Source organism: Ruditapes philippinarum, unplaced genomic scaffold (genome assembly GCF_026571515.1).
Source record: "Ruditapes philippinarum isolate M1 unplaced genomic scaffold, ASM2657151v2 ctg470_1_1_1_1, whole genome shotgun sequence".
Classification (NCBI taxonomy): domain Eukaryota; kingdom Metazoa; phylum Mollusca; class Bivalvia; order Venerida; family Veneridae; genus Ruditapes; species Ruditapes philippinarum.
This window is the reverse complement of record NW_026857845.1, coordinates 10805-23148: the sequence shown is the minus strand read 5'-3', so window position 1 is coordinate 23148 and position 12344 is coordinate 10805. Positions and strand designations below refer to the sequence as shown.

Below are 12344 nucleotides of genomic sequence, written 5' to 3'. Positions count from 1 at the left end.
TTTTTAAAGTTTGAATGGAGAATCTAAGTGAAATATACAGACCACTGAATCATCACCCTTTTTCTTTTTCTTCTTCTTTTCTACTTTGGCTTCACTGTAAATATAGATTACTTAGAAAATAAAACAGTGATCAATGTATGTATCAATATATGACATCTTACAGTTAACATACATGTACATATATATATTCAAATAAAAAGTGGCACAAGAAAATGGCTATGTAAAGGAAAAATATTAATGACTCAATAAAAAAAGTGAACTTATTTGGTTTCAAATAAAAACAACAATAAAAAACATTCTTTGGCAGAAAATTATGACAAAATAAGTTTTAAAGTTCAATTTGCTGATGCTGTGTCTTCCTACAGCTCAAGGAGACTTAAAATAAATAAACTGGATGAAAATTCAATACTGAGATAAGTTTACCAAGCATAACCAGTCATAATTTTTAAAACAAATCAAATGTAAATCAAGCAAATATGAAATATTTTTTTGTATATTGTATATTGTCTTAAGATTCAAACGTACATGTATCTCACAAGAGTCACTATTTTTTAGTAAAAATTCTCTCGCTAGAGGTATTGAGGTAAATTCTTTCATATGCTTTGAGGACTTTACACATTCTTTGTAATCTGTACTGCATATGGAGAACAATCATATACATATATATGCAATTACCTGAGACTCTGACCAACAGCTTGCTGTAGTAATTGATTAAACTTGTTACTTCCTCCATCCATTGTGGCTAGAATAAAGTTAAAAAATATATTTAGAAGGCTATTTATTTTCAGAAATTCATAGTAAAATCTCTAAAAATATTCCCTTATAAATGAGCTATGGCCATTGCATTTTCAAATAGCTTGAAAATAAACAGAATTTTCATAGTAGAAGCAAGAATATACATGATCAATCAAATTTTAAGTGGTAAAATCTGCAGTGAACATTTTCATATGTTTTTATTGTACAATTTCTTGCTCTTATATTACGCCACTCGTGAGAATACTGTTTTTAAAGCCCACTCGATGAAATAAAATTTCATCTTACACACAAACAAACAAATATCCTCTATATAATCTTTCTCTGCTCTTTGAAAAATGATTACACTTTCTTGTCTTAAACATAACAGGATGTGATAATAAAATCAAGTCTTCTGACTTCAAGTTCAACTTTGGTCTCTTGATTAAACAGGGAAAGTCAACTTACACATTGGTATGTCCTCCATTTTCTTTCCAGATTTCGGCCTTTTAGTCTTTTTGGGCCTCTCCACTAAAGCCCCTGTTTTAAAAAAAATGAAAAGAGTTACGATATGAAAGTATTAAGTAATGCATTGAAGCAGTGCTGTATTTTTTCCTTTGAACATCGGTGACATTAACATGATTATTAAGTTCTGAGTAAATCAGTTATTGTGTAATCTAACCAAAGTCCAGCTTCATTTTTATCCCAAAAAGTACATATTTCCTCAATTCCCAACCCCCTCGCCCCTACCCATTTCTCCATTTTCCAAGTTCTAAAATTACCTCACAAAGTCATAGATTTTTTTAACTTCATATGAAGGATTAAGTAGTTGGTATAATATGACAATGTCCAAAAATAAATGTCTACATTTCAGCACTATAAATGGATGCAAATTAGTATAAAAGTTAAAACAAGCATTCATTAACAAGATAAAATGGACTAAATGGTTGACTATGGACTCCATCAATTTCATTTCTTCGGAACCCACTGTACATATTCTATTCATTTTTTAACTGATGGTGGTTTATTCACAAATTTGACAACCTAGCTAACAATCGTTTTCTAGTACGTTCTGCACATAGCTCTGGGGAATTAACATACATGTAAATGGTGTGTAATAGCAGAGACATAGATAACAGAGATAAGCAGCTCCTATATACTCCATTGAAATATCACTCATGCCTATAAAAAAGTGGAAAATTAGGCATTTTGTAGCAAATAAAACTTAATGGATGTACATATGATCCTTTAATATTATATACCATTTGAAAGGTAAAACTCTTTCATCTATGGCTGCATGTTAAATATTGGTAACTTTCCCAATGCCTTTCACTTAGAAAAACATGGCAGAACATACCCACTGAAGCCCAGTTTTTTATCATATGAATAGTTTGTAACAAAAAATATTAAGTAGTTCTCTTTAAAAAATGATACAACATTTATTTAAATGGGAACTGTAAATATTTTTACCTGCAGCCATAGACAAATGCATAAGCTTTCAGAAAATGTATTATTTTACCGATTTTGATATCTGGTTAAAAAGTTTTACTTGCTACAAGTTTTTGGTAAAGTAGGCACGCGTGATATTTTAACTGGCTAGGAAGTAGCCTATCTCTGTTATCTATGTCTCTGGTAATAGCGCCAGTGGTAAGTATGAATTTGGCCTTTTTTTGGATTAAAATGGAATAAAACATTTAAATTAAAAAAAACATGATTTAATATCATTGTACAAATTATTCCACATGCCAAAAAATATAGGTAATGTAAGTACACAATTTTAAGCATAAAATATATCTTATTTAATTTATCTCACATCAAGTTTTTCCAACTCAAACAGTAAAATCACAGGGATACTTAGAGAAAGTTAGACGCTTTGATCTGATAGACCCCCCCCTCCCCCAGTCCCTGTTACAACCCCCCAGAAAATGATCTAAAGTCAATATCAACATTTAGCTTTCATATAAAGCAGTCAGAGTGTTAAGTATTAATTTTGTTTTACACAAACACTGAAACAGCCGGTAACGTTATATCTGACAAGATCTGATTCACATAAACACTGAAATTTCCATGACTGAATTGCTATAAAAAGAGGCAATGATGCGTAAAAAATACCATTGCATCTGTAAAACCTAAACGATCAATGACACTCACCAATGAAAATCCAGTCCAAATTTAATTTATATCATAGCTAGACAAAAAAATATATAACAGGTACTTTCTTCATCACTGCAACACAACTTATATACCCGAAAAGGTTTCTACCTAAATATCGGTAGACGAACAATCTTTAATCAAGACATAGATAACAAGATAAGCACTCTATTACTTCCATTGAAATATCAACTCATGCCTATTAAAAGTGAAAATTTAGGCATTTGTTGTAGCAAATATAAATCTTGAATGGATGTAGCAATGATCCTTTAATATTAATACCATTTGAAAGGTAAATCTTCATCTATGGCTGCAGTTAAAATATTGGTAAATCCTTTCAAGCCTTTACTTAGAAAAGCATGGCGAGAACATACCCACTGTGAGGCGCAGTTTTTTATCATATGAATAGTTTTGTAACAAAAAAATATTAAGTAGTTCTCTTTAAAAAAATGATACAACATTTATTTAAAAACAATGGGAACTGTAAATATTTTTACCTGCAGCCATAGACAAATTGGCATAAGCGTTTCAGAAAATGTATTATTTTACCGATTTTGATATCTGGTTAAAATAAGTTTTAACTTGCTACAAGTTTTTGGTAAAGTAGGCACGCGTGATATTTTAACTGGCTAGGAAGTAGCCTATCTCTGTTATCTATGTCTCTGTTTAAAAATGATAAAAGTAGAGTATTACTACTACCCAAATAAGGTATTTGTTCTGGAGGCCATTCGTGAGAGAAAATGAAAATTTCCCCTAACATAAGCACTGAAATATAACTCCTACACATAGTGACGACTGACTTTTTAAATTAATTATTTTAGAAATTCAGATCTCATCTTTTATAAATACAGAGGAAAATCTAATGATACAAGTTCTCTGAAAAATTTTTCATTGTTTAATGACAGAAACCTTTTGACATAACATGCTCCTATTAAAGCAAAGAAAATAAGGCCTCTACAGTCCTGCCCTGTACATGATACCTTCTACTTTTGAGAAAAATCTAATTTATAAAAAAGAAAATGATGTTAATAAGTTCTAAAAATAGAAATAGTGTTAACTGGGAAAATTACAGAACAATCAAGAAACAGTAGTCACTAAAATCAAGAAACAATCAATTAAAAATATTTCTTTGGACAGATGCTCTGGAGGATGTAAACAGGTCTGATTTTGGAAGACTATAATAAGCCGTTTTTTAACCAACAAAAGTGTATCTACTGTGCTCAAAAAAACTTTGTACTATGTGAAAATGAAATTGTTCTTTTTCCTGATCAGGATAGAAGATTAGTAATGTTTTTAATGATTTATATATAAATGTTGCAAAAAATATTGGTGATAGCAATGTACACATTGTAATGATAGTTCATGTAAGTGTAAGTAAAATCAAGGGAAACATCTAATATATCTGATGAACTAGTTTTTAAACCTGTTTCTGAAAAATTTTGTCAAAAAAAACAAATAGGAAATATGAGTATCAAAAAGGCTAACAGGCTATGATAGTATTTCAGTTAAAATGTTAAAATTGCCTCTCCTGATTATTACAAAACCACTAACAGATATGATAAATAGATGCATACAAGTATCGTTATTTCCAGATAATATGAAAAAAGCTCAAGTTGTACCCATTCATAAGAAAAATAGTATTTTAGACAAGAGCAATTACAGACCGCTAGTCAGTCTTTTACCTGTAATGTCTAAGGTTTTGAGAGAGAGCCATTTTGAAACAATTGATTGTCCACATTTTTGATAACATTTTTAATCCCTTTCTTAGTGCTTTTTAGACCTGGTTATGGTTGCAATACAGCTCTTTTAAAAATTGTTGAAGACTGGAAGTATGATTCTCTGGACTAAAAACCAGTATCTGGCAGCTATCGCTAATGGATCTCTCAAAAGCCTTCGACTGCTTGCCTCTATGATTTATTATTACTAAAAATGAAATTTTATGGTAATGTCTGAACAATCACTCAATCTTATTAAAAGTTATCTTGTCTAATAGCAACAATGTGTTAAGATTAGAAAATATATGTAGTGATTATCAAAACATAATAAAGGCGTCCCACAAGGCTCAAATATTTGGACCGATTTTGTTGTTAATATTTTTATAAAGCGACATTTTCTTTTTCATAAATAAAAGTCAACTGTATTAACTATGCGGATGATAACACTCTTTCTTACTCAATGTCACTTGTAAAACAGACTTGTAAGCACTTTAGAAAAAGATAGTTTAACTTTGATAGACTGGTTCTCAAAAAATCAAATGAAAAGGCTAACCTGAGAAGTGTTCTCAGGGGCAATAGCTCTTGGGAAGAAAAAGCCACCAGCAGAAAATTAATTTTAAATTCAAAAATATAGAAATATCATGTGACGATGAAGTAAAGCTGCTTGGTGTAAACTTAGATTTTTAATGTTAAATTTTAAATTCACATGTGTCAAATATATGTAGGAAAAGCCTCTAAACAACTGAATGTACTAAAGAGAATTGGTAACATCTTAATAGGTAAAGCAGACTCACAATATACTACTCTTTTTGTCATGTCAAACTTTAATTATTGTCCTCTTACATTGGCATTTTACCAATGAATCAAACACCTAGGAATAATAGAAAAAATTCAGGAAAAGAGCTTTGAGATTTATTTTATTGATGATTTTAAAAACAGTAACTATGATCAACTACTTGAGAAGTCTGGCCTTATTTTCTTTGAAAGTTAGGAGATTAAGAGCAATTTGCTTTAGAAACATACAAAATTCTAAATGATATGTCTCCTGTTTATTTAAATGATTTACTACATCTTAAAACATTCGAAATAGTAATTTTTAGAACACACCAATATTGTTGAGGTACCTTTACCAAGAACTGACAGATATGGTAAGAAAATCTTTCCGGTATGCCGCTGCCAAACTTTGGAATCAACTTCCAGATAATTTTAGACAAACTTCATCTTTTAACCATTTTAGATTCATTGATAAATACTGGCCAGGGGAGAACTGGGCTCCTGTAGCTTCATGTAATACCACATAACGCATGTACATCATCAAAAAGAAAAAAAACCAAAATGTTGGCAGCGACATGCTGGATGTTTCAATTTTTTTAGTTACTTTTGCTTGGCATTTGTTTTATAACTGTGCTTGATATTGAGCTGCTTTTGTGTGCTTTTAATGGTGATAGATTTATTTCTATTTTAAGTGCTATGCTTTTTGTGTGCTTTTATTGTAATAGATTTATTTCTATTTTTTATGTGCTATGTATCATCTTTTATATACAGGTATAACTTGAATGTTTGTGTGATGTTAATGTCAGGATTGATGTTCATTATGCATATTTTAACCTTGTCTTTCTATTGCTTAGTCCTAACATGTTTTATATTTATTTATTTATTTATATATAATTTTGCTCTTTTTATAAGTTGGTTTGTCAATGCATTTTATTGTGTGTATGCATGCCTGATGTTCCTCTGCTTAAATGTTTATGTGTCTTATATAAGCTGTGATGTGTGATCTTAACTTTTAGTATATATATTAATGGTTTTTTATTATTAGATCTAATATGTATTACCTCTTACTTTTGTATGCTATTGATGAATGCTAGTACAGTGCTGTTTGTATACTTTATTTGTTAATGCAATGCTATTTGTCTAATTTTATCATAACCATTTTGTCATTTATCATATCTTAAACATGTGTTTTATATTATTGTAGTCGGTGTAAAAAGCTCATCAGAGCTTATGTTTATTGTTGATGTATCCGACTTATAAATAAAATTTACTTTACTTGACTTGACTTGAGTATAGCACATGAACATCAATGGTATGATTGGGAATGCTAAACAAAATTAAAATATTGGCTAGTAGTTTGATATTGAAATCCAACTGACATAGTAACCGCAGTAATTGTCATTTATTATATACATAGATGAAATAAATGATAACAACATTTTTTATGCTAAAAAATTAGGATGATTTATTTATTTAAAATTATCTGGGAATTTTTATTCAGGTTCAGTCTTGTCAACAAACTTGAATAAAATGGTTAGTTATTGACAAGTGTCCATTTGTTTGGCACATACGTTGATGACAGTAATCTATTAAACTTTTTTCATCAAATACGAGGTGAATGACAATAAATTCGGTCATAAAAGGGGGAAATGTGCCAACTTTTTTTAAAATGAGAACACAAAATACCTTCGTCCGCCATGTTTGTTTACAAGTCATACTGCAGGTGGGGGGAAAATCCCGGGATCCGGGATCCGGGACGCCCGGGATCCGGGATCGTATTAGATATATAGGGAAAACGAATAAACTATATTTGTGTTGATTATCGTCGTAATGAAAGGCGGTTAAACGATAACTTTTTATTTTTTATTGTATGTAATGAATGGTAAATTAATTTAACTTAAGATTTAAATATATTTATTTATTAACAAACTTAAAATGCGGAAATCACAATACTTGTAATTATATGCCTAATTGAAAAAAATCAAAGTTTTTGTTAATACAATAATTGGTTAAATTTTATGTTCATGTATTTAAATATTATTTTTAGAAAAGATCATAAGATATACTTATCATAATTGATAACAAAAAAAACAAACTTTTGAGATGTATGACAGGTGGTCAATTCTCTGTACTGTTTAATAGATCCCGGCTTTACTGAAAGCAAGATGGTAATGGTAAATTTCTCGGGATATGATCCCGGCTTTTCTAAATACGATGTCCCGGGATCTCTTATATATCTAAGTAGGAAAATCAACGTTTTTTTTGCGACCGTTATGCTTGAGTATTTATAAATAATTATTGTAAATACAAGTCCGACTTGCTATGCTTATTTTAAGTACAAGACGTTGTAAAATACTATATAAAATGCTGATTTATCTGCATATTAACAAATGTCTCGAACATCACGTTGTTGTTTTTTTAATGATATATACTATACCAGAAGGCTTTCACGTTGCAAAAAAAAAGGAATACAAATGTAAAACATAAGGTATATAGTACCAGGTACGTATATACGTTAATATACGTACCTGATAGTACAGATGTATAAACAATTAATCAAGATCCATGGATCGTATAAAAATAACATGTTTCACATATTAACAGATATGAATGTCTAAAATGAATATTTTTATAAGAAGAACAAATTATTTATCTATGCATATTTTGGCGATTTAATTATAAAATGAAAAGGAACGTAACTGTAGCGGACCTCATTTTCCTTATAAATATGCCCTGTACAGGACCAAAAACGTGCCGTCCCTGATGTTAATAAACATTGGTGTATTGAAGGTGTCTAGTGATATGGCCAATAGACCGAATGAGAATTTTACTCTTTATCTGTACGTCTAATTCGATCCCGGCTTTTTCTGAAATCTATATTATTGAACTGGTCATTTCCCGGGATCCATACATGTTTTAATACGATCCCGGCTTTTTCTGAAATCTATATTATTGAACTGGTCATTTCCCGGGATCCATATATGTTTTAATACGATCCAGGCTTTTCTGAAATCTATATTATTGAACTGGTCATTTCCCGGGATCCATATATGTTTTAATACGATCCCGGCTTTTCTGAAAATCTATATTATTGAACTGGTCATTTCCCGGGATCCCTATATGTTTTAATACGATCCCGGCTTTTTCTGAAATCTATCTTCTTGGGCTTGTCAATTCCCTCGATCCATATATATTTTAATACGATCCCGGCTTTTGTGGCTACAACTTTTCTTATAACATTGAAAATAGTAATTCACGTTACATAACTTGATGAACATTTAGATGTGCAAGATTATTCAATCATGGTAAATGTAAAATATAATGATGATAGAATTTAAAAAAAAATCAACACCTTAATTCGATTAATATTTTATGCTAAAACTTAATATTTGAAAATACTGATAATTTCTCTTTCTGAATTTAAAATAAACATATTTAATACAGACATATAAGATATATTATCTTTACACACGATATCAGTAAAACACAGTATGAAACACTGTCATGAAACGGCAATTTTAAAAGAAAAGACCCAAAATAACTTGACCAATTATAGGGAATACAGCTTCCTAAACAAAGTGTTTGCTTTCATTTCAATAAGTTTATGCAAAAATGGGGCTTTTTGGGGGATATATTTTAAAGCGTCAGGTCAAACAAAACATCAACATACAATTTAAAAAAAAAAACAATTTTATATAAATATCAATAAAATTTATGAATATGTGACTTTTTCATCTCGTGGTATAAAAGTCGCCATATCATGAGTTATAGCAATTATAAGATGAAAAACATTTTAAGAAAATGCTTTTATTTTTGCAGGTTTTTTTTCTTATATATAGTGGCGATGAACACTTAAATGCTTTTGCCAATAAAAAAAGTTTGAGTCTTGCAAAAAAATATTGTGTCACACAGCGGATTAATTGAGTAGAGATAAAAGGCATCATCATAAAATTATACGTACTTCACTTCACAGTTTAATGCACTGCATATTTCATGAAAGGTACAATGAAAGATATTGAATTTTTTCAACTTAATATCTTTATATTTTTCATATTTTGCTTATTAGATATTGTAAAAGAAAATATGTTTCTTCATTTAACGTATAAAACAAGGTGAAAAACGTACACAGAAATTTCGTTAATAATTGAAAAATAATTATTTCTGTAACAACTGTGTTTATTAATACCATACAGTTGGTAGTCATTCTTATGAGACATGGCCAATGTCATAAAGCACCTAGAATGATCATAATTAAATAACTAGCACAAGTGACGTAATCTGATGTAATTAATGTTATGCACCCTGTTGATTTATGATATTATGGCCCTGTGCCGCATTATGGTATATTCAACATATGACCCTGTTAATTGTCCCAGCGTCGCTCTTTGTATTAATGAAATAAATTCTGTGACAGTAAAGATTATAATTAGTTTACATAAATACGTCTGCAAAATGTCTCTGAGTCAATTATACATATATAATATTATAAATATATATTAAGCAATTTATTACGAAGCACAGATTAACCACAAGCATTTTTAATAAAAATTGTGAAAATGTATGTACAAGGCAATAATATTTTTACGTTTATAATACTTTTATATATTTTTTATAAGAATAGATTTGTAATATCAACACAAATCTTATTTTCGTCTATTGTGAATCTTAATATTTGAAAAAAGTCATTGCCACATGGTTTTCGATTTTTCAGGAACGTTTATATAATTATAATATACATTCCTGGTTCTTTGTAAGAGTTCTATCCCGCATAAAGAAATACAATCAATCTGTATATGGTAATAAATACGACAAAATCATGCATTAATCGCATATATCACGTAGATTATTACTTGAATCTTTTCCATTTTTCGCAAGTTTGATTTTCTTGAAATGTTTTCGTTTACCTGGAGGAATGCAGCTTTGAATTGATTTAATGTGTTGAAACATGTGTTTATTTATATGTCTGTATATGTGATTTTTTTGTAACGAAAGGTATTTAGATATATTGCCTGAACATTAGAGACGATTTGTAACTAGATTAAGAACTTCTGCACACAACCGAAGAATACAAACTGGCAGACACGCTAGAAATAGAATACCAATGCTGCCAATGTTGTTCTTTAAGAGACTTAGAAGTCGAATTTCATTTTGATCTTATATGTCCATGTTATACAAATATTCGTAACATTTAAAGATATTATTTTGTTAACCCAAGTATGTACAAATTTATTGCATTACTGCAAAGTAATAACATATAATAATGATGACGATGATGATGATGATAGACACAGCTTGTCTAGTACGATCCCGGCTTTTCGTAATGTTATCCTGCTTGGATCTCTATTTATCTAATACAATTCCGGCTATTCTTCAAATGTGATATGGCAGACGGTCAATTCCCGGTATCTCTCTTTGTGTAATACGATCCGGCTTTTCTGAATGTGACATGGCAGTGGACAAATCCCGGGATCTCTATATATCTAATACGATCCCGGCTTTTCTGAATGTCATATGGCAGACGGTCAATTCCCGGGATCTCTATATACAAATGTATCTAATACTATCCCGGCTTTTCTGAATATGACATGGCAGTGGTTAATTCCCGGGATCTCTATATATCTAATACTATCCCGGCTTTTCTGAATGTGATTATTATATGTTAGATCAAAGATATTCTGTTTAAAATATTGTACACGTATCGTAATGATTTCATAGGGAAAATGATAATCTGTCCTATTGAAACGTTTGTTTTAATATTTTAAAGATACAATATACTCATATATTGATAGGAGTAAAATGATTTGAACATTACATGACTGATTCTGTTTAACAAGTGGAAATTACTATAATAATTTATATCAAAGTAGGGAAATCAAAATCCAGTGATTTATATAAAAGGTCATCTTGTTCCGTGACAAATCAAACAAAATGTATTTTAATAAAATAAAAAAACCCGCTTAATGTCACTTTACGTAGCAATCACGCTTTGGTTCACCAGACAGGTGTCTCTCATCTCTCATAATATTTATTATAAAAGTGCACGTGTCATTTGTGTCAATATCTCGAAACTAATATACAATGACTTCTACTGCCAGCACATGTACTTACAATATTAAATAAGATTATCGGTGTGTGACATATTCTGAGGTCAATTAATAAAAATGATAATAATAATAATAAAAATAATAATAATAATTAAACAACAATTATAATAATAATCTAAACTTTATTTTTGTACAAATTGTAGTATTTTTAGTACGGCTGTTATTAATTAAACGTTTCCATTATCAAACATATGAAATAACCAACCAAGACACATGTATAAAGAATTACAGTACATGCGAGTCTCAACGAAAATCATTCAAATACAAATATATATCATAGCCATCAACGATAAAAAACATCATTAAAATTGTCAACAAGCATATCACAAGCATATCTTTGACAAAAGGCATGAAATAATCGATAATTTATCGATGACGGGTGGTCAATTCCCGGGATTACTATATGTTTAATACGATCCCGGATCCCGGCTTTTCTATAGGCGATCCCGGGATTTTCCCCCCACCCATACTGCAGTAAAGATAATGAAGGCATTTCATTGGTTTATTGAAATTAATTGGTATGACTAAAACTTTTAACGGAGTTTTTGTATTACTAAAACTTGTAACGGAGTTTTGGGCACAGTGGTGTGTATATAGAGGATATTTGTTTAGTTCAGTGTAAGATCGGAATATATTTCACCGAGTGAGCAACAAAAGGTATATTTCACGAGTGGCGCAGCCACGAGTGAAATATGAACTTTTGGTGTTCACAAGGTGAAATATATTTCGATCTTACACTAAACTTAACAAATTTTCTTTTTATTATATGCAAAGAAACGTTTTAAAAAGACATAAAACATAATACTGAATGAAAAGCGCGCCAAATCATAATACAACGTGACGTCATTTACGACGTCACGTCATTGAG

The 12344-nt window shown here is 30.1% G+C and overlaps 1 protein-coding gene across 2 annotated transcripts in view; it reads right to left on the bottom strand.

Annotated features, from left to right (window-relative positions):
* The window catches only part of LOC132751217 (jouberin-like), a 37539-nt gene extending 30444 nt beyond the window's left edge, over positions 1-7095 (bottom strand). The window contains exons 1-4 of one of the 2 annotated variants that reach the window (XM_060741361.1): positions 7059-7095; positions 1201-1272; positions 676-742; positions 43-94 (exon numbers count right to left, since the gene is read on the bottom strand). In XM_060741361.1, coding sequence (XP_060597344.1) covers positions 43-94; positions 676-742; positions 1201-1272; positions 7059-7071 — 204 coding nt within the window. In that variant the 5' untranslated portion in view covers positions 7072-7095. The remainder of the gene's footprint in view (positions 1-42; positions 95-675; positions 743-1200; positions 1273-7058) is intronic. The other variant, XM_060741362.1, reaches the window with a different exon arrangement.
* Positions 7096-12344: the final 5249 nt, after the last annotated feature.